The following is a 23111-nucleotide window of genomic DNA, read 5'->3' as shown; positions in this document are numbered from 1 at the left end:
CTGGTGAGGAAAGGGCGCAGCCAAGGGGGAGGCGATGGAAGAAAGGGCGCAGGAGGGAGTGATGCTTGTAGGCAGCCAAGGGGGGGGGCACCAACAGTAGGAGCAATGAAAAGGAAGCAGGAGGTGAAGGTGGCGAGGAGTAGAAGGTGCCAGCAAGGGGGGAAAGGTGGCAAGGAAGGTGGCAGTAAGGGAAAGGTGGCAAGGAAGGTGGCCAAGGTATCGCTAGGGGTAGCGCCAAGGTAGTGGAGGTGGCGGGAAAGGTGGAAAAGAGGAGGGAGAGTAGATGAGGGGGGTAGGAGATAGTAGAGAAGGAGGGGTAGCTGGTGCTAAATTGAGTGCTAATTTTAGCAAAGAGATGCTAAATTTAGAAGGGGATGCTAAATATAGCAAGGAGGTGCTAATCTTAGGAGAAGACATGCCAAACTTGGCTGGAGCGCTAGGGGTAGGGCCAAATATAGCAAGGTGACATGGGGTGAAAAGGGAAGAATTTTGTAAGAGAGGTGGTAGAGGGACATGGGGTGGAAAGGGAAGGTTTTTGTAAGAGAGAGGTGGGGGGTTGGACATAGGTTGGAAAGGGAAGGTGTTTGTAAGAGAGAGGTGGGGGGTGGATAGAGGGTGGAAAGGGAAGGGTTTTTTAAGAGAGAGATGGGGGGTTGACATAGGGTGGAAAGGGAAGGGCTTTGTAAGAGAGAGGTGGAGGTGGACAGAGGGTGGAAAGAGAAGCGTTTTGTAAGAGAGAGGTGGGGGGTTGGACATAGGGTGGAAAGAGAAGGATTTTGTAAGAGAGAGGTGGGGGTTGGACATAGGGTGGAAAGGGAAGGTGTTTGTAAGAGAGAGGTGGGGGGTGGAAAGAGAAGGGTTTTGTAAGAGAGGTGGGGAGTTGACACAGGGTGGAAAGGGAAGGATTTTGTAAGAAAGAGGTGGGGGGTGGACAGAGGGTGGAAAGAGAAGGGGTTTGTAAGAGGGAGGTGGGGGGTGGACAGAGGGTGGAAAGGGAAGGGGTTTGTTAGAGAGAGGTGGGGGGTGGACAGAGGGTGGAAAGAGAAGGAGAAAGTGACACGGGATGAAAATCGGAGGTCGTAGTTAGAGAGAGAAAGTGACACGGGATGAAAAGAGAAGGCTGCACTTAGAGAGAGAAAGTGACACATGGTGTAAAGGGGAGGCCTCAATTAGAGATAAAAAGCGGCACGAGGTGAAAAAGGAAGGCCACACTTAGAGAGAGAAAGTGACACGGGGTGAAAAGGGGAGGCCTCACTTAGAGAGAGAAAGTGAGACGGGGTGAAAAAGAGAGGCCTTACTTAGAGAGAGAAAGTGGCATGGGATGAAAAGGGGAGGTTACACTTAGAGAGAGAAAGTGACACCAGGTGTAGAGAGGACCCTTGTAGAGAGAGAAAGTGGCACCGGGGTGGAAAGAGGACCCTTGTAGAGAGAGAAAGTGGCACCGGGGTGGAAAGAGGACCCATGTAGAGAGAGAAAGTAGCACCAGGTGTAGAGAGGAGGATCCTTGTAGAGAGAGAAAGTAGCACCGGGGTGGAAAGAGGAGGACCCATGCATAGAGAGAAAACCTCTATCTTGGCGGGGTCCATAGTCATGCCCTCAGTAGAAACAATATGACCAAGGAGAACACTTCAGAGTGTGAGAAAGAAACATTTGTTAGGATTCAAACACAACCGCACTTCTCTGACTTATCAAAGACCCATCTCAACTTATGTAGATGATCATTTTGTATGGCCGGATCAAGATGGGAGGCCATTTTACCATTAAAAACTGAGAAGTCATCTAGAAATACCTCAAGAAACTTGCCGATATTCTCCTGAAAGAGTTTGTTTACAAGTCGTTGAAATGTTGTCGGGGCATTACATAATCCAAAGGGCATCATGCGGTAGGCGTATGTTCCCCATTGAGTGGCAAAGGTAGTCTTGGGCTGATCTTGTTCTTTCACTCGGACTAGGTTGTACCCGCTATATCCATCCATGAATGATTCCTGGATGAACCCGTGTGGTCAACCCCTCGTGTCGTGTGGCTAACCTATGTTGACACATGGTCGACATGTGGTCAACGCCTGTTGTCATGTGGTCGGGGGTGTTTCTATTGTAACAGCATCTTCTTCTCCCATGGCATCCTGTGTGTCCATGAAGGTAATCATTTTCTCCATGTACATGGTGAGACATTCCTTCATTTTGGTATTGCATTCCTAGATGGGTGGTATTGCTTTTAGGGGCACCCATGCCACTTGGCCAAGCGTGCCTGGTGTCACAAACTACCTTGTAATGAATGCACATGCAGCCCATGAGATGAAAGAGTATAAAATTGATGACAAAGGCTTGGAATCTAATCACGAAGTAGTATCCCTATCAATAGGTGGAGTAGCACGGGAGGAAATAATTCAATGAAAGCAAATCAAACTCAAGATCAAGTTAGATAACAATCAATTGCATGCGTATAAACAAAAGCTATCCTTTGTGCCAGGTAGTAGAAGGGCGTTCCTTTTTTCTTGGAGTTAGATGCCATCAATAGCGTCTGTGCATCTAGATCTCCAAATGTGCCAATAGCGGTGCTCTCTACACTCTCCTAGCTAGTGTCCACTGATGCATGTGCAGATTGTATTGAGAGATAGGGATGGCTTGAATTGACAGAACTGTACATCATGGTGCCAAATTGCAATCTCCTAGGATTAGTAATGAACAAAGTGGAGAAGGAAAACCTACGCAATAGTTCTGCTATCCTGGTCCAAATGATCCTTTCTGTCTACACTCTCAGAGGCAGTCCTGAATAACTCATCAATTGGTAAGCACCGAGGACGAGGGATCAGATCCAAAAATGCTTCTCCGCTGATTCACTACAATCCCTCCATGAATAGGAAGCGAGAAGAAGACATGAACTTTCCTGAGGGATTTCCAGAGCCTCCTCCAAAAAGATCTCTAAATCTCCAAGGTGATCTTAAAGCTCTCTCAATGTTGAGCTTTAAAGGTCTCCAACCTCTTGCAGTAATCTAAAATTCTTTGGCATTACTTACTATGAAGTCAAAGAAAGGAAGACTCTTTGCAGAACTTTCGAGAGGTCCCTAAGTAAAACCTGGTGTCTATGGAAACAATTTAGCTTTGCAATGCCACAAATTTTCTGGCATTACTTACTATGAAGTCAAAGAAATGAAGACCCTTTGTAGGACCTTCCTTTTGAGAGGCGCCTAAGTAAAAAGTAGAGTCTATGCAAACAATTTAGCTTTGCAGGGCCTTCTTCTTAAGAGGTGTGTAAGTCCTTTGGGATCAAGCAAATCTAGCCTCGGCTCAAAGACTGTAGAAAGGAGCTTGAGTCGAAAATCTATCTCCTAGCAGGCCAACCTAAGTGGAGTGAAAATATGCTCCCAATAACATTGGGAAAAACTCGGGGTCAAGCCATCCTCCCTTGGACACTTCTGAGGAGGGAGGGCTTCTACCCCGAACCTGAACCTGCACAAGCTCACTGCAATCCCTCCATGAATAGACACCCAAAAGAATCGAGTGATTTTTCTATTCCTGAGGGATTTTTGGAGTCTCCTCCAAAAGATTTTATACAAGTTAGTGGAAATATGGAAGTTCTTCCAGTGGGGGATTTAGAGGGCCTCCAGCCTCTACAACTGATTTGAAATTTCCTAGCATCACTTATGGTATTAACGAAAGAAGCAAAGACTCTCCTATTGGTGGCTTGCGATCAATCCGTTCCCACTTTCGAGGATCCCATTGCAGAAACTTAAAGGGGACTCCACCATATAGCCGAATCCTCCAGGAACCCAAGAGATTAAGCCGTGGGTTTGGATCTAGGTGCCACTCTTGGTCCTTGCCATGCTCCACATACCCTATGATCCTGGCAGGCTGGAAGGGAATGCCCAAGAAAATATCATTTGAAGATCTACACAGCCTTCCACCCGACAGAACATCAAAGATTAAGGCATCCTCGTAAGCTCCTTGGAAGGCTATGACCTGAAGAGGAATGCCTGTCCTCAAGAAGGCCCTGATCCAAGTAGAACAAATAACAGGCCTGTCATCTATATCCACCCAGTCCTCGGGTAATGCTGCATCAATCAGCTGAGTCCTCCCTACACTTCCTCTAAGGTGGCTTTGAAAGCTGTTTACGATCCTCTGAAGCTTTTTGAAATCTTTCCAAGATCCTATAGAAGAGGCAGGGCCTCTCTCCATCTGGGCCACTGCATATAATGGGACTTGCGAAGTGGTTCGCCATGCTCATCAAGTATGTTATCATTCCACATGACAGGCTGCCTATCTACCTTTCCGAGAGAAGTGGGGGGAACTCTCCAAAGAGTATTCCTGAAGCTATTCCAAGCTTTCGAAGTAGCAGCCATAAGAGGAGAGGAAAGAGATCTGAGATGGGCTGAAGTAAAATCCACCTAGTACTGTCTACCTAATTTCCACCTGAGGAAGGGGTACAAGCTTGTATGATCAAATAAAGAAGTCCTTCTAGGGCTCTTGCCTAGGCATAAGTCCACACCCATGCAAACAATTTTTTTTTTTCCATGAAAAAGACTTCTATTAAGTAAGAACAAAAACCCGCGAGAGCAAGCTCAAAGCGGAATACATCATGAAATCATGAGGATAATAAAAAACCCCTCAGAGTGAGGTGGAAAGAAACCAAGGCTGAGGCTGAAAGTGCCATCTCAACCCTGTAGTAGATTCAGAGAAGAAAGGAGAATCCTTCCATTCCCTGAAGGAAGAAGCCTCCTAGCTGAGGCTGCACGGGAGTCCCCCTGCATACCCGTCCATACGGCCATCAGAGTGTGTACGATGTCTGTCCAGATAATACTAGCCAATGTGTGCGAGGGATGAACCTGAGTACCCTCCATAGCCTCTGTGCATCTGGCTCTCCAGATATGCCAGGCTGCTATGCTCGCTATAATCTCCCAAGAAGTATCCACAGAGGCATGTACAGCTGTAAAAGGACGGTGTGGAACCACATCCAACGAGCAGAACTCAACCCGATGACGTCGAACCGAAATGGCCCGAGAGGAGTCAAGTCCCTCATAGAAAACCTGAGGTCCTGTAAGAGAAAGCCAAGCCACCGAGCCCCAAGTCATAAAAAGTGGGGAATGGGCAAAGTGACTGAAGATCCTGGCTATCCCCATCCAAATCAATCTCGCCTGTCTGCAATCCCATAAGCAATGCTGAATAGACTCCGAAGCAGAAAGGCAACGAGGGCAAGTAGGGTCGGCTCCGAATCTGGACCTCCAAAGGTTCACTGCAATCCCTCCATGAATAGAAAGCCAAAAGAAGATAGTGATCTTTCTATTCCTGTGGGATTTCCAGAGCCTCCTCCAGAAGTACCTCTGTTGATCCGCAGTAATACCAAAAGTCTCCCAATGAGGAACTCTGGAGGGTCTCCAGCCTCTACTACTGAGCTGAAATCTCCTGGCATTACTGACCGTGTAACGAAAGAAGGGGATGGTCTTCTCTCGATGCCCCGCGTCAATCCACTCCCACTCTCCGGGGTCCCACTGTAAATACCTGATGGGAACTCCTCCATAGAGCCAGAGTCTCCAAGACCCGGTGGAGAGTAACTGGGGGTCAGGGTCTAAGAACCACTCTGAATCTGATCCCTGCATCAAAAGGCCTACGACCCTGATAGGCTGAAAAGCAGACTCAAGCAAGATATCATCTGTAGATCTGAGCAATCTGCCACCATCCTGGACACTGAAAACCAAAGCATCCTCCTGTGCATCTCGGAAGGCTAAGATCTGAAGTGGAACCCCGCCTCTCGAGAAAGTACCTGCCCAAGTGGAGGAAGTGAGAGGCAAATCATCTGTGTCTATCCAAGCCTCTGGAAGGGCTGTCTCAATCTGCAAGATCCTCCCTGCACTCCCTCTGAGATGTCCTGTCAACCTTGACTTGGTTTCCTCTGGAAGCCTACGGAAAGCTTTCCAAGATCCCAAAGAAGAAGCAGGTCCCCTCTCCCACCTGGCCCACTGCATGTAGAGTGAGGCACCCAGTGGTCTACCACGATCATCTAAAATACTGTCGTTCCACATGATGGGCTGCCTATCAATCTCTTCCCGGGAGGAAGGAGGAATCCTCCGAAGAGAGCTTCTGAAACTAGCCCAAGCTTTCAGAATGGCAACCATGAGAGGGGATGAAGGTGATCTGAGGTGTGCTGTGGTGAAGATCCATCTAACACTGCTCATCTAGTCTCCTCCTGAGGAAGGTGTGCACCTCTGTATGCTGCTGATAAGAAAGTCCTTCCACGGTTCCTGTCCTGGCATAAGTCCTCGCACCACTATCTTGCAAAGTAAAGCTCTGCACTGTAAATCTGGATCAATAATATTGAGACCCCCATCCTGTGTAGGGAGGATGAGGATCTCCCAAGCCACTCTGGCTAAGGCATCTGCTGTGCCATCAAGCCCACTCCAGAGAAAGTTCCTGATCGGTCTTCTGAGCTGAATGATGCAGTCCCTAGAACGGCACCAACATGAACAAATAAACCAGGCAGTGGCCAGGAGGACCTGGTTGACCACCACAACTCTAGAGGCAAGATCCTGCTTGGCTGAGCTCCAAAAGAGAAGCTTCCTTCTGATGCTCTCCAACACGGGAGCAAACTGCTGTGTGGTAGAAATACCCAAGCCGACCTAGCAGCCCAAATACCTGATAGGCACACCCCTCTGAACCCAAGTGAACCCTATGTCAAGCCCCCAAACTGGAGTGTCCTCATCACTGATCCAAAAGCCATTGGATTTATGCCAATTTATCTGCGCCCCTGCCGCCAAGCAAAATAAATCCAATGCTGTCCTGAAAGAAGTCAGTGTCTGTGGAGAGGCATCCAAATAAATCGCTGTGTCATCAGCCAACTCACTGTCAAGCAGCTCCTCTTCTCTTCTGATGGGAAGTCTCAGCCCAAAGATGTCAGCTTGAGATCTAACATAGATGCTCATAGCTTCGGCCACGAATAAAAAAAGGAAAGGAGCAAGGGGGCATCCCTGACGGACTGATCTCGAAATCTGAAATCTCTCACCCCTTACCCCACCAATAAGTACCTGGCTATGGGCTGATCTGTACAAAGAGGAAACACCTCTGATCCAAACATCAGAGTGAATCCAAAGCGTAGAAGGGTGCCCTCCAAAAAACTCCAATCTACTCTGTCATAAGCTTTTTCAAAATCCAACAGTAGAATGGCAAGATTCTGGCCACTCTGAAGCTTCCCAGAAAGAAAAAATGTTATCAAAAATACTTCTGCCATGCACAAATCCCGTCTGAGTGTCATGAATAAGATCAGGGAGAAGTGGCTGCAATCGGAGGCTGATAGCCTTGGCCAGAATCTTGTAACAAGTCCCCAGAAGTGTGATAGGCCTCCACTGGGACAATAAATTTCTGCTACCTCCTTTTGGGATAAGGTGGATGAGGCCCTCTGTAAGCGACTCAGGCATCTCGCCAGAGTCCCAAATGGCCTGCATGGCTGAAGTAATATAGTCTCCAATCATATCCCAAAAAGCAATGAAAAAAGACGGGGTGAGGCCATCTAAACCTGGGCACTTGCCCTTGTGAAGGGCTGAAAGTGCAGTCCTGAACTCTGTGTTGGTGAAAGGTGCGTCAAGTAGAACATGCATATCCGGATTCACTAACACTGGGATACTCTGCCAAATAGCCTGTCTAGCATCCTCTATATCGTGTGTCTCAGGATCAGCAGTAAGGAGGGTGGCATAGAAATCTGAAGCTATGCGTAAGACGTCATCTGGCTGTCTGTAAAACCCCATGTGAGTCAATAAGCTGAGATACACTCTCTCTACTATGTCTAGGGCCAAGAGTAGAGAAAAAGTGTTTATTGACTCTACCACCCATCTGAATCCAGAAGGACTCCCGTGCATGAAAGGCATACTCTGCTCTCTGATCAAGCAATAACTGCAGATGAGCCCTCGCTGCAGCAAGGCGCTCCTGAATCCAAGCATCTGAAGGCCGTTTCTGCTCTTCCCTCTGCAAAGCTGCTAACTGCTGGCAAACACCAATCTCACGTCTGAGAATATCTCGTCTCCTGGTAGAAGCAACTGAGCAGTAAAAGTCGCTAATACCAGAGAGGGCAGCGGCTAAATGTGATGGATGTGGCTGCCCACCCTGGACATGAGCAAACCATATCCGTAGGGCTGCCTCCGTAAGGTCCTCCTCTGTGTAAAAGGCATCTGGAATCCTGATGCTGGCAGATCGGCCTCTCAAGTGAGGCTCTGAGATAGCCAGAACAACATGGAAGTGGTCTGAAGTGGAAACCCCCGCAGCAATGCATACCGATCCACCTCTGTCTAGTGCCCAGTCATCTACATAAAATCTGTCAATGCGTGCATGAATAGGCATCTGTTGCCTCCTGTTCGACCAAGAGAACAGGAGGGACTGTGGCTGAATAAGAAAGGCATCATCACACCAAGTATCTCTGCCACAGAAATGGAAAAGGAAGGCATCCCAAGCTGCTCTCTCCAAAGAGTGAAGTCCGCCTTCTCTACCCCCTTTTTTGTCTGAAGGTAACTCGACCATGTTAAAGTCACCTCCAATCACCCAAGAATCCACAATGGGGGCCCAGGAGAGCAAAGTCTTCCACATAAGGACACGTTCCCCTCTAATGTTAGAGGCATATAGGTTGAGGAAGCCAACCTTACGCCCTCCAATCAAAAGAATAATCCACTGAGCTCTAGAGGGGATAATGACTCCGTGCCCAACAACTAAGGGGAGAACCGACTGCGAAACTGAAATAGAAGTGCCTCCCCTAGTGCCCAATGCAGGCGACCAAAAAGTATGGCCTGAAAGCAACTTGCCTGACTTGGCACAATCTCTATAATCCAGCTTGTGCTCTTGAATAAATAATATATCAATGGGACCCCCAGTAACACCTGGATGAAGCTGATCCCGGATCAGCTGTCTACGGCGGTGATGTGGGACGCCACCTAGGTTCCAACTGATAATCCTCATCGACGGGAGGATGTAGAGTGGAACACCTTACCCGACCTAGTGGCGGAAACAAACCCCTCAACAGGGGAAGACCTCCTGCTCGAGGAGGGAGGGAAGGAACCCAGTGGTGGAAAGTCAATAGGGGAAAGAATCCTGGCACCTGAAGAAGAAGCCCTGTCAATAGGAAACCCAACCACTGGCTCCCCAAAAGTAGCGGGCACAAACTCCTCCTCTGGGAAATCTGAACTCTCTGCCAAGGCTGAAAACGAGTTCCTGTGGAGCAATCCAGACACCGGAGTACGAAGGATCCCTTGTGAGGGAAGAGGATCAACAGTGTAAGCTATCCCCTTCCCCCTATCCAAGGGAGGGAGTGAGGAATGCTCTCTACCCTGTGTCTGCCCAGCCGCGGAGATCTCTCCGTCCTCAAGAGGAACATCTGGCACTGCTGGATCTAAGGAAGAAGCTGCAACTGGGGAGGAGGTCGAAGCTTCAGCGTCTCGGACTGTGCAAGGTGAGACAGGAAGGACAGCTCGAGGTGAAGCAGAGTCTACTAAGGTACCCTCGTGAACTGAAGGAGGGACCTGCACACGTACTGGAACCCATTGTAAAGCGTCGCGTGTGCCTGAGGGAGGTGGGGGTCGAGGAGCAGCTGAAGGACCTGTACCACCCCCCTGTCAAGGCCGAGGAATAGGTACTGGACCTGTACCACCACCTGACTGAGCAGGACCGCCACGTGAAGAACGAGGAGCAGGAGCTGGACCTGTACCACCCCTCTGTCGAGGTCGAGGGGCAAGTGCCGGGTCTAATCCCCCCCCTGTCCCCCCTGTCGATGCCCTGAGGCGGTAGCTGTACCAGAGGGCTTCTTAGGCCTTTTCTTCTTCCTGGGGCAATCCCTGGCAAAGTGTCCCGAGGTCCTGCAAATCCTGCACTGGTCCTGCCTGCCTGAAATCTCCACTCTCTGGCGAAAAAAGGAACCATCCGGGCGCTGGATCATGACGTGGTCCATCTTGAGGTTAGGATCCTTGCAAAGGACCCTAACTCTAGGAACCCCATCAGCCTTGGTTGCCTCTGCTGCAGTCAATGGCAACCCAGGGAGGGGTGGGATCTCAGCAACTGCGCCAAAATGCTCCCCAATAACAGAAAGAAGTCGATGGTAAACCTGGGGAAGCCCGGGGAACTTGATGAAGAGCGAGAAGATTTTCTTATCTGCCTCTACTGGGTCGAAACCAAGGTGAAAGGCTTCAAAGAAGATCTTCTTGTGTCCCAGGTGTAAAAACTCGGCCTTGAGCACAGTGCTCGCAGCCTCTGGAGTGTCAAAAACAACCTGGAAAAAACCTCGTCGCAGAAGGCGAACATCTAACAATCGAGGAGTGAGGTCTGGGGGGAGAGCCGCAAGCATCCAGTCTCTGGCTTGGGATCTGGAAGGGTGAGACCCGACGATGCGTGCTAGCAATGCGTGCTAGCAATGTGGTAGAGCATTCAATCTCTACATCCTTCTTGAGCTGCTGCAACTCGTCTTTAGAGAAAGTGATAGTTTTCGCGGCCGGTGGAGATGGAGTAGGATTGGCTGACGGGGTATCCATCGCCAATCAAGGTGAGGAGGCCGACTCGAACAGAATAAAGGCTCCTTCCGTTCCAAAAAAGCTGCGGGGGGCAAGGGAGGGGAAAGGAGGCAAGGAGGAAGCAGGGGGGAAGGGGAGGGAAGGAGGAGAGGGGCTGGGGCTGAGAGGGGAGAGGGGCAAGCTGAGAGGGAGGGAGGGGGCGTTGGAGGGGAGGGCTAAGAGGGAAAGGAGAGGAGAAGAAGGAGAGGGGAAGGAGAGAAGGGAAGGGCAGGAGTGAGAGGAAGAGAGGGGGCGGGAGAGCAGGCAGGGAGGGGGCGGGACAGCAGGGGGGAGGCGAGGGGCAAGCAAGGGAGGGGGCGGGACAGGGGGAAGGGGCGGAACAGCAGGGGGGAGGGGGCGGAGGCAGGGAGAGGGGGCGGAGCAGCAGGGGGGAGGGGGCGGAGGCAGGAAGAGGGGGCGGAGCAGCAGGGGGGAGGGGGCGGAGGCAGGGAGAGGGGGCGGAACAGCAGGGGGGAGGGGGCGGAAGCAGGGAGAGGGGGCGGAAGGGCAGGGGGAGGGAACGAGGGACAGGCAGGGGGAGGGGGCGGAGCAGCAGGGGGGGAGGGGGGGGAGCAGCAGGGAGGGGGTGAGGGACAGGCTGAGGGGAGAGAGAGACGGGCTGAGGGAGGGGGAGCAGCAGGGGAACGGGGAGGAGCAGCAGCTCTCGATCGAGTTTGTCAAGTCGCCTCAGTTTATTTTCCATGCAAACAATTCAGCTTTACAGCACCACAAATTACTGATATGGTTATCTTTTGTATGACTGACGATTTAAGTGTGAACAATGCTCTAATCCAAGGCGAGATAAACCTCACAACCATCAAGTAATTGATTATGAAGCATGAATGTGGACTGCATTGAAAGTGTATTTGAGAAATAATAGAAGATGTATCCAGACATGTTGTAAAACATATATGCAAACTATCGGTGTTGTCAATCAAGTTTGATATTGGAGTACAATTATATCAACAGGTGAGCAAGCAGACATTGTAATCCAACTGATCGAGGTGTGCAATGTGGTTATCATGAAAATAGTAAGTTAATGTTATTTTGGGCATAGTATTTGCAGTGTACATGCAATGTTTCAAACAATTTTGATGCCATTTGCAGATAAATTTATATTTCTCCTTTGTCATTTGACAGTCCAAACTGTTTTCTAGTTTGAGATTTGTACATTTCTGGCTATATTTGAGACATTTTAGTTTTTTCATGAGCTTGAAAATTCTGGTACTGAAGGTGTGTTCTGTTTATAATGTTCAGATTTTTACAGTGATCTCACTGACCCCTATAGGAGTTGCATCATTGATCGCCAGCACAATCTTAAAGGCATGCAGTCTTGTTCTTCTGCTCAAGTCCCTAGCCTTGTACATTGCAACAGTTCTTGGAGGATTCTTAATTCATTCTGCCATTATTCTTCCTCTTACTGTATTTATCCTTTCGAGACAGAACCCCTTAAAGGTTTTCAGGTTGGTGGTCAAATTTCATCAAATATTCGAGCTTTCTGACTCTTCTGCCTGATTGTATTTGCTGTCCCTATATAAACAAAAGAAGAGTGAAGAAAGAAAGGGAAAGGGTGGAAATCCTAGGCTATAAACCTTTCCAATTTTTCAATTGCGATGGAGCAATAGGGTAGTGGTTTGTGATGCTACTCAAAGCCAGAGCACTTCTTTCTCAACAAGGCTGTGATGTGGAGCAGATAAAAGCAAATGAGAGAAAACGTATGGTGTCATTTGTAACATTCACAATCGAAGAGATGCTAGAGAGGTATACACAAACAAGGCAATTGTATGTAGTCACAAATTAAGGTTTATACAGCCCTAGATGATGGGGCATTGCCACATGACAAGATTTCATTTTTTACAGGCTTATTGTAAAGACAAGCTGCCCTAGGATGTCAGAATCTGAAAGTGTCCGTTGACTGGTACAAAAAAGGCATTAGTAGTACCAAAAACTGAGCATTAACTTCCCACACTAAATCCTTTCTCACCCCAGCCCCCCTTTCTTCTCCCGTGTCCCCAGAAAAAAGAACCTTCTATATTATGTTGTGGCAAAATTATACAAGATCATCTATCCGCAAGGGCATTGATAAGAAAAGGAGAGACCATCTCGTTTGCAACTTGTTTCTCAAAGTGTCAGTTCATAGACCAAGGTAAAGTTGGAATAGGTTCCAACAATCAGTACTGATCCATGGGAAACCAGATCTGCTATATGTGATACTAGCCATTGTCTCCCAAATATAGTTTTCCAGTAGGCAAGAAGACCCTACCTGGGGACTGATGAAAAAACATGGACCTCTAGGCGCTCGATTGCTTCCCCACTTAGCTTCTACAGAGATCACTGCTTATAGGTCTCAGAGGACAGTACCGGGCGACACCAAGATCATCTCCCACATACACTGAGGATCTCGATTGGACAGTTTCAGGTATCTTCCCACAAGCTACGGGTTGAAATAGGGTGGGCAAAGGCATCCCACATGTAGGAGACCGAGATAGAGGAGCTGTTGCATTTAGATGTCCTGTGTACTATGGAAATCCGGAGATGGGGTCATTGTCTTTTCAAGAGTGTTTTTGACCCACTTAGAGAGTCCTTGGCACATCATGATTAGTGATGCATGGCCATGCTCCTCCTTGAGGTCCAGATACATAGATATCAGCTCATACGAGTGTAGAGGAGAAATAAAGAAAGTTCATTAAAGTTTTCGAAAGATCAAAGGGTTATGAGACTAGAAAAACTAGATACAATGAGCTAAATAGGTGGAGCATCTAAGCGGGCGTCTACACCCAACACAAATACAAACCCAAAAACACAAGTGCAAAGTATTTGAGCCCTTGCAGAGGATGGGAACTATGGTGGTATCACTGTGGTGGTCCTCTATATGGTGTCTAATGTACTAAGGCCATTGAGTGGCTAAGGATGGAAAAGAGGGTCTTCTCAAAGAGGCGCTTTGGTGATGGTGGGAGCTATGACGGCATGAAACCATCGGTCAATTTGCGTGGTTTGCTGTGGTCTTCTAGCCATGGCTCTCCCTTCGGATAAGTGCCACTATGTACCCCCGTCGGTTTGGCCCCTGGTCTGCTTGCAAACATGGAGGTAAGATGCCCAGCCTAATCTTGCATTGACATGCTGATGGGTTTGTCATGTTTCTCACTCTGAGCATTGGCGATGCTATCTCCTTGGTGGGGACTATTGGTTTGTGCTATCTGACCGGAGAAACTCATTGATCATGCTCTGGGTTTGGCCGAGTACCCTGATGTCATCTATGTACCCTGAGCAGTTGGTCTCTGTATCGTATGGCCTCAAGAATGAGGGTGCCAAATGTCTTTGAACCAAGAGACTAGAGAGATGTCCGAATCCATCTCTGAAAGACAGTGGTGCCGACCTTGGATCTCATAGTACATAGAGCATATGAAAGCAAAGTGCTTCTCTGACTATCTTCTATAGATCACATAGGCTACATATGCGACATTCTCTAGGTATGCCTTTTGTCCCATCTCAATGTTTAGTCATCTGAGGAAACATGAAACTAGCCGATCGAGATCCTAAGAGAGTGGGAGATGTGGATCCATGTATAGCCTTGCGGGTCAATAAAGCCCTCCTCTAATATCCATAAGCAATGATATGTGTAGAAACTGTGTTTCATAGGAAGCTTGCTATCCTATACGTGTATAGTTGTGTAAGACCCTGCTGGATAACCCGTTAGCTCTGTGATAAGTGAGTGGAATAGAGGGGCCTCAAGGTTATACTGAAGGGGCCCAATTTGTCCATGTGAAGTTGCAGGATCTCGAATCATTTGCATTTACAGGTGTACCGCCTTGAGTTGCTAATGTCATGGATGTAGATAGAGCAAGCCATGGTAAACTGTGTCAGGCTGAGGTTGAGGCACCAAAATCCTTGACTGGGTGAAGGTATGTGATCACCTAGAATGTTGTGTCAAGCTGAAGTGGAGGGACCCCAAACTCAGCCAAAATGATTTGGTGTGAAAGTGATAGCTTGCTCCAGATCATCTATGACATAAGAGAATCGGAAGCCTCTTTACCCAAGCTCTACCTCTGACAGATCAGGTCCCCTAGCAAGGACTCCCATATGCCCATTGGATGGAACAAAGAGTCAAAAAGAAGAGACTTGGTCCAGGGATCCTTGACATGAGAGTGAATGCATTGGTACTAGAGCCTAACAAGTTGGCACAGTCCCTGATCAGTTGGGCCTTCATTAGTGGTCTCATTGTAAATATCAGCCTAGAGAAAACTGTTGAAGATCATACCAGGGTTGACCTCAGATCACGTGTCTCGCAAAAAGTATGGAGTGCATCCAAGTGGCCCTCAGCGTGAGAGGGGGAGTGTAAGACCACATCATATGCACAGAGGAGAATCCGAATCAAGTAGCAAGGAGCTTGCCTCTTCTAGTGTCCCGATGAAGGTCTTAAGCTCATTGACATAGAGGCCAAACAGAGTTGATGAGCCATTTGAACCCTGCCTGAGACCCTCTCGTAATGTAATGAAGGCCAAAACTAGCCTAAGTTAGTGTGGGTTAGGATTATGTAGTGAAGGGACTATATAAGCCCACCTCACTCCCATTGTATGGACCTTTTGATCTGACATCTAATCTCTCTCCTCCCTCCTACTCCCATTGTTCTAGCTGAGTTAGCACAGCCGCTAGTAGATGGATCATGCTCCAAATAAGGAGTGACATAGGGGTTAAACAAGGCTGCCCCCTATCACCGACACTATTCGGTCTTTTTATCGATGAATTGGAAGAGTGGATGAGAATACATAGCAAAGAAGGTGTGCAAATTGCAGGATACATTTTGTTAATGCTTATATATGCAGATGATGTGGTATTCTTCGCAAAGAACAAGGAGAGCCTACAAGTTTAAAAGCTCTATATAGCTTCCAAAATAAGTGCAGGAAGGAAGGCGCATCTGTGGAATTGGGAAATGAGAAAGTTTTTGTACACCATGTTTGTGCAGACAGTAATTCTTTACGGATGCCCCACTTGGGCACTTGGGCTATCTAGGATTCACTGGGAAAGAATAGAAACTTTACATAAATGCTTCCTAATAGGGGAGTGAGGGGTTAAGGCACAGACACCCTATCCCATCCTGCTGGCTGAAACAGGTATGATACCTCTAGAAGGGGAAGCATTGTGTCAATTCATGGCATACCTCAACGAAGTTGAGAAGATGAATGACAGCAGGATACCACACAAAGCAATGGAAGCTACACACCTCACGGGTTGGCACAGAGAGGGGATGAAGTGGATGGAATCATGGGGTATAACTAACGCTGATATACCAGAAGATGCATGTGAAGCAAGAGAGATTGTGACGCAGAAAATGGTACAAAAACTATGGCAAAACCCAGGGAAAAAAAAGCAATTTTATAAACAAGAAATTAACTTAATGGACAGTTATGGAATGCAGAAATACCTTGGGGAAGACATATCAACATTTAAAAGACATATGATCTGCAAAATTAGAACTAGTTCACATGATCTTGAGGTAGAGAGGGGTAGATGGGCAAGACCCAAGATCCTCATAGGAAAGAATCTGCAAAATCTGCCCCACAGGAGAAGTAGAAAATGAGCAGCATGTACTCCTTAGATGTAGAGCATACGTACACATCAAAGAAGGCTATGGGAAAAGCAGAGACCTAAAGAATCTGCTGGAGCAGCCAGCCAAAAAGCTAGGAAGCTACTTGAAAGAGATTAAAGAACATCGCAACAAGGTACTAGGTCTAGCTCACATGCTAGCCCAACAAGTACTCACTACATGACAAAGCTGTAAGATTTTTCTCTTCAAAAGATGTAAGGGATTACTATTAGTTAATAGTGATCGCTAGTCCCATAGATCCTGAAGGGTCTCACGTGGACTTTAATACAATCATATCATATCAGCTACAGTTGATGCCTCAGGACACCGAGCTAGACCGAGTGCAGACACACGTCATTGATTTTTATGCATCCAAGCTAGTGCTAGATGAGATCGAGGGGGAGGAGCTCGAGGAGACGAGAGCACTGTGGATCAGCAGTGAGATCCGTCACCAGGATACGGCTGGATGAGAGACACGGAGACCACACACGACACGTGGGGCGACCAGAGCACGCACGATTGAGGTCCAACCTGTCTCAGCCCTCCTTAGAGGGGACCGCCAGAGACGAGGCATTACTCTCGATGTAGCCCACTGGCTATAGAGATCCAAGAGAGCGCACCCCTCGCCACAGTGGGAGACAGCCCGACAGACAGATACGTGAGCTCTTTGCATCACATTAGAGGGCCATCAGGGAGCTGGGTTATATGGACCTTGCACATGTACTTGGAGCTCTGGCTCTGAGCAGTACTTGATTGCTTTTTTTCCTATTGTTTTGTACTAGCTTTTTGCATTCTTAGCATTTAGTACTCAGCAAGGGCTGTAGTGTGCCCTTTGCTTTCAGCCCATAGTGACTTGTATGGGTTACATATATTTTGTACTTTGTCTCATAGACCCGCGAGGTCTCCCGAAGACGTCAATACACCTCTCTCTCTCTCTCTCTCTCTCTCAGTCTCCAAGGACCTACATCGGCCCACAGTACTTTTCTTTTCTGTGAATCTTGACTAGTGACACTCCGACGCCGAGCCACTCTACGAGAGCATCCCACCCTGTCCATGGACGAGGATTTGACACCACTACAGATTAAGGAGCGACGAGTTCTTCTGCAACAGCGGGATGTTGCCCACAAGGAGGGGAAATGGGCCGTGGTCTGAGATGGTAGGTTGTTGACCGGCACCCGTCACCCATACCCCCTAGGGGGACAGGGCTTATGAGACTCAGGTTTTCGAGACCCTAGACTGCACCATTTGGAACTGTAATGGTACCTTATGGTCAGACCCAGGGAACTTCTCTGAGTCTTATACAAGTGGAGACATAGTCTTTTACACGGAGACACACCAGAGCCTAGAGCGTCCACTACCGATAGTCAGTGGCTACACATGGGAGTCAGCCTTCAGGGATATGACGAGGGATACAGGAGGAGTCCGAGGATCAGGCGGGGTTGCAATATTGTACAAGTCTTCCCTTGCTAGAGCCATCTCCATTGAGAGGAAGGACGCACACTCCCGATTCATGTGGATCCGGATCCGACGAACAGACACCCGTGACCTTTTCATAGCAATATGCTACTTCCTGCCAGACACATCCCACTTCGCCAGAGTGGCACGAGAGGAGGGTGAGACATTGCCATATGCACCCTTACATCAGGATATCCCATACCTTTCAACCCGCGGGGAAGTTCTCCTTGTTGGGGACTTCAATGCCAGGACGAGCACGCGCTAGGCACCACTCCTGGACTTCTGAGACGACTCTATCATGCTACCAGACATGGACCTAGATGAAGTAGATATGACTAGGACCTCATCGGACCGACACAAGCCTGTTACACCATATGGACACGCGCTCCTTGATCTGGGCAGGATGCATGATCTCATCATCTACAACGGGCTTGACCTATGGCCCTCCTCAGGTGGTTTTACTTGCTTCCCACACGGGGGGGGGCACTAGTGTAGTAGATTACATCGTGGGATCCCCTACCTTCACTTCATGTATCACCGGCTTCACCATAGCACCACTCCCTCCAGGAGCGGATCACACATACCTATTCTTCACTATCGCCACCCCACGCTTAGCCACACCACACACATCACATAGGAAGCACGATACCTACCATGGCATACACTTTGATCACAACCTCTCACCGGCCTACTTTGAACGCCTAAACAGACTCCTAACCTACATCGATCACATACCACTCATAGAGGACCATGCTGCCCTGATTAGTCGCACACTCCACGAGGTTGCCCTCCAAATCTTTCCCCACACCACACGGTCCACTAGACCACCACCTCTTGGTTCTGTACCCTGCAACAATTGGTACGATGCGGAGTGCAAGGCTTATCGCCGACAGCTCCGACTTGAAACCAAATGTCATCTCCCGAACACACCAGACACGGTACGTAAGTATTGACGTCTTGTACGTCGGAAGAAGCAGGCGTTTCTTCGTCGAAATGAGGAGGAGCTGCTGCACATCTTGTACAGCAACAACTCTAAGGATTTTTGGCGGAGATTCCTTGAGCGTAGGTCTCCATTACCCCTTACCGACACAAGAGTTTGGCACATGCATGCACACCATCTTTATGATGTCCCACACCAGCCCACTCCAAATCTCATACACACACCTCGCCCCACCACTTGCACGTTGTTCACCAGAGGGGGAGTCAAGGACGCGACATTGAAACTGCACAATGGCCGAGCTAAGGATCAGGAGGGGCTGTGCATTGAGTTTATCGTATATGGGATCGACACGTTAGCCCCGATCCTAGCAAAGCTATTCAATGACGCTGTTTGCCTTGGCTTCCCCCGCACTTGAACTCTCAACACCATCACCCCCATCCACAAGGCAGGGGATCCCATGGACCCGAGTAGCTACAGGACTATCATGATTGGACATGTGATGTCCAAGATCTATGCAATTGTATTGGATGCGTCGGTCAGCCTGTTCGCAGAGATAAGAGGGCTCAGAGCAGAGGGTCAGACCGGTTTTAGGCGAGACCATGGGACTATGGGTCACATACTCACACTCAGGAGTGTCATTGAGAAGGCCAGATCACGGAAGGAGAGGGTATATTGCTGCTTTGTGGATTTTCGCAAAGCCTTTGACACAATACCTCGAGCTTGTCTCATCACACGCCTACAAACACTGGGATTTGATCAGGAGATCATCTGGGCAGTCATGGCACTGTATGAGAGAGTCTCGGGCCGAGTTCGGACAGGCGTAGGTTGGATAGATGAGATCTTGAGTACCATAGGGGTCAAATAGGGTTGTCCCTTAACACCGACCCTGTTTGGCCTCTACATCGATGAGCTTGAGACTTTCATGGGGGCGTTCGGAGGGACCGGTTGCTCATTTGCTGGGATCATCATCAGGATTCTTCTTTAAGCAGATGACGTGGCACTCTTGTCGTCCACACCCGAGGGGCTCCAGCGACACCTGGATGCATTGCAGGCTTTTTCTTTATCCCATGATTTGGAGGTCAACCTTGGCAAGACCAAGGTCATGATCTTTAACACCTCTCGAGCAAACATGCAACGGAAGCAGTTTACTTTTACTTTCGGTGGGTCACCAATTGAGATCGTATCCTCATACACTTACTTGGGGGTCATCTTCTCCAGGCCGATCTTCATGATGAGACCAGCGATGCAGGCCAGACTGAGCAGGGGATACGCCTCACTGGCTCGGCTAGAGAGACAATACTTCCACTCCCACTTCCAGGACGCTTGGACCAAGGCTCTTCTCTTCGACTCCTTGGTCTGACCAGCCGGTATGTATGGCAGCCCTTGTTGGGGGCCTGACATGTCAGAGATAGAGTGGACACGTGTGGAGCGCTTGCAGATCCTCATGCTCTCACGGATGATCCGGGGGAAACCGTCTGTACCACATCACATCATTCAGGCCGAGTTTGGTGCTTCTCCACTCCAGCTAGATGTAGCCTTTCAGACCATCACATTTCTACACCGGGTTAGATCATATGGGGATTGCACATCAGGGAGACAGAGGTTGCCATGGTTGGCTCTCGATTCCTCCATGAGGTTGGCAGCAGAGGAAGACGAGCGATGCTAGTATGCACGGACTCACAGATGGTTTGTGAGACTAGGGTTCCACATCGATAGAATACCTCCTTTTTAGTATAGTTTAGATGCCCCTCCGGTACTCCCACCCACCATCCCGATCGGGCCACACACCAACTAGGTCGTTCGAGAGGATCTCCTACAGCTACACACCTTTAGGACGTGGTTGGAGCCGAGGGAGCTTCTAGTGAAGCTGAGTTTCTACAGAGATTACTGTCTTCGTATTTCGGAGGAGGGATTCATCACACCACCGGGGTACACTGAGCTTCATATGTCTCACTCACTACGGATCTCCATCGGACAGTTTCGGGTATCATCACACCGCCTCCGCATAGAGAGCAGTAGAGCAGAGGGGATTCCTAGGGAGCATGGCTTATGCATATTGTGCAACTGTCAGGAGGTTGAGTCATAGGAGCATTTTATTTTCATGTGCCCAGTGTACTACGAGATCCGAGGTCGCTACCACTGCCTCTTCAAAGACAGCTCTGGGCTCCTTTCCAGATTCCTCGCCTACCCAGATCAGAGATGCCTCGTGGCCTTCATTCACGAGGGGGTCCGACACAGAGAGTACTTACTCAGGCGACGGCGGGGCTTGGCCACATCATCAGACACCTCTCAGAGCAGGATCACAGAGTTCTTCCCATCGAGTGACATTAATCGTCTAGTCTCTAGCCGTACTTGCGTCGAGCCACGTCCAAGAGACCGAGACGCACGGCACCCCTTGACGAGCGCCAGCGTCCCATCATCGACTATGCACCAGCCAGGGCGACATGACATATGGAGGATTCCGCTCCGCTCCAGTCCTTTTCTTTTCATTGTTACATCCAGATGTATTTGATTATGTATGATCAGACTTAGGATTCAGCATGGGTGATGATGCTCGTTTCAGTAGCTCCATCCTTACTGTGATTTATATCAGGTTTTCTTTCAGTCTCATAGACCCATCGGTCTTCCGAAGACTCTAATAAAATTTCTTTCTTTCTTTCTCACGCTCTGCTCCACTCTCTCTCTCTCTCTCTCTCTCTCTCTCTCTCTCTCTCTGTGCTCCACGCACAAGCTCTGCTCGCTCACGCTTTGCTCCATTGCTCACGCTGTGCTCCATCGCTCATGCTCTACTCCACGCTCACATTCTACTCCAACGCTCACGCTCTGCTCCACCCCCGTCACCATCACTTTGCTCTTCTCTGCTCATGCCCATTACCCGCCCTACGCTCTGCCTCACTGACCCCCGTCTCACCTACACTAGCCTATCTACCTACCTATGCTAGCCTCTTCGCCTGCCAACGTGCCTCTCCGCCTCCCTATGCTACCCTCTAGGCCTCCCTACGGTAGCTTGTCCACCCCCTATGCTGTCCTCTACGCCTCCCTACGCTAGCCTGTCTGCCCTCCTCACATGCTGCCGCGTGGGCTATGCCCTCTGGCCCCCCTGTTGACGTCGCCGCCTCTTGCTTCCTTGCAAAACCTTGGGTCAAGTTAGTTAGTTGGGGTTAGGGTAGGTCAACCTAACTAGAGTTAGGCTAAGTCATGGTTTGGTTAGGTTAGCCTAGCTACTTGTCCTAATTTTCCTAGAGGTCTTTAGGTCAATGGACTAACTGTCTTAGGTGACTTAGGGACCCCCCACCTAAGAAAAAAAAACAAAAATAAATAAACAGCAAGAAGAATTAGTTCTCTATCCGATGGGAAAAGGAATAAGGGGAAAAGATACTGAGAAGGAAAAGGACAAACCTCAACAAGTGCAATCAAAGATTGAGGATGTCAATAGACGCCTCAACCGGAGTGGACTTGGACAGCCGAGCGATTCTTAAAGGGTCATCATCATCATCATCATTAGCCACAGTCACATCTGCTTCCACAGGAGTTACTTCACTTACATCTACACCCTCACTTGCGTCGAGCGGGCTTGCTTCAGCCCTACCACTGAAGTCTACTTCAGTCTACAGCTTTAGCCACCCCTCCGTGACAGGCGGCGTTTTGTTGGAGTCCTCTTCCTACACTACTTTGGAGACCCTAGCCGTTCCACCACCCAGGTCACCCCCACAAGAGGCGATGCATGCAGAGCCACTGTTCTCGACCTTCCTTTCCCCTCTCCCTCTCAGTCAGCCACTGCTCCCTCATACCACTAGGATTACTTCGCCACTAACTCAGTCTTCCATCTCCTATCCGATTGGGACCATTGAGACCGAGACCTCCCACTTTGCGAGAGACATTCGAGATGAGGCTGAGACATCTCCATTTGCAGCCCTATATCAGCCCATTGTTGATTTCTCAAGCCACGGAGAAGTCCTCCTAGTTGGAGACTTCAACGCGAGGACAGGTGCCCGTTAGGTACCACTCCTTGACTTCAGGGATGATTCCATTCTACTGCCAGACGTTGACCTTCAAGATGCAGGTATGATACGGGTTTCGACTGATAGATGAGGGCCAGTCACATCCTACGGGCAGGCCCTATTAGACCTTGGCAAGATGCATGATCTCATTATCTATAATGGTCTCAACAGATGGCCCGCCTTGGGTGGTTTCACATGCTTCCCACATGGGGGAGGTTCTAGTGTTGTTGATTACATCATGGCATCCCCTGCCTTCACATCACGCATCAGCGATTTCACTGTAGCACCTCTTCCTCCAGGGGCTGATCTCGCTGCCGTTGCACAACACCTTCCACCCCACTGAGTTCTCGCTGCCGTTGCACAACACCTTCCACCCCACTGAGTTCTTACTCCACCTATCATGATATACGCTTCGATCGTGACCACTCACCTACTGACTCTAACCGTCTATACATACTCCTTGCTTACATTGACTTCATACCCCTATTAGAGGATTGTGCTACCGTGATCACCCACTCACTACACGAGTCTGCCCTTCATGCTTTCCCTCACACCACTCGCTCCACACGCCCACCACCTCCTGGGACCGTACCTTGTATTAATTGGTACGATGAAGAGTGT

The 23111-nt window shown here is 49.0% G+C and overlaps 1 protein-coding gene across 2 annotated transcripts in view; it reads left to right on the top strand.

Annotated features, from left to right (window-relative positions):
* Positions 1-23111, top strand: part of LOC147896428 (uncharacterized) — an 84936-nt gene that overhangs the window by 50691 nt on the left and 11134 nt on the right. For both annotated transcript variants that reach the window (XM_087382910.1, XM_087382909.1), the window contains exons 6-7: positions 11480-11541; positions 11768-11973. In XM_087382910.1, the coding sequence (XP_087239036.1) occupies positions 11480-11541; positions 11768-11973 (268 nt within the window). The remainder of the gene's footprint in view (positions 1-11479; positions 11542-11767; positions 11974-23111) is intronic.

Source organism: Dipteris shenzhenensis, chromosome 12 (genome assembly GCF_047967505.1).
Source record: "Dipteris shenzhenensis isolate YYH24624 ecotype China chromosome 12, Dip_SZ_1.0, whole genome shotgun sequence".
NCBI lineage: Eukaryota > Viridiplantae > Streptophyta > Polypodiopsida > Gleicheniales > Dipteridaceae > Dipteris > Dipteris shenzhenensis.
The sequence above is the reverse complement of the archived record's forward strand: the minus strand, read 5'-3'. Positions and strand labels throughout refer to the sequence as shown.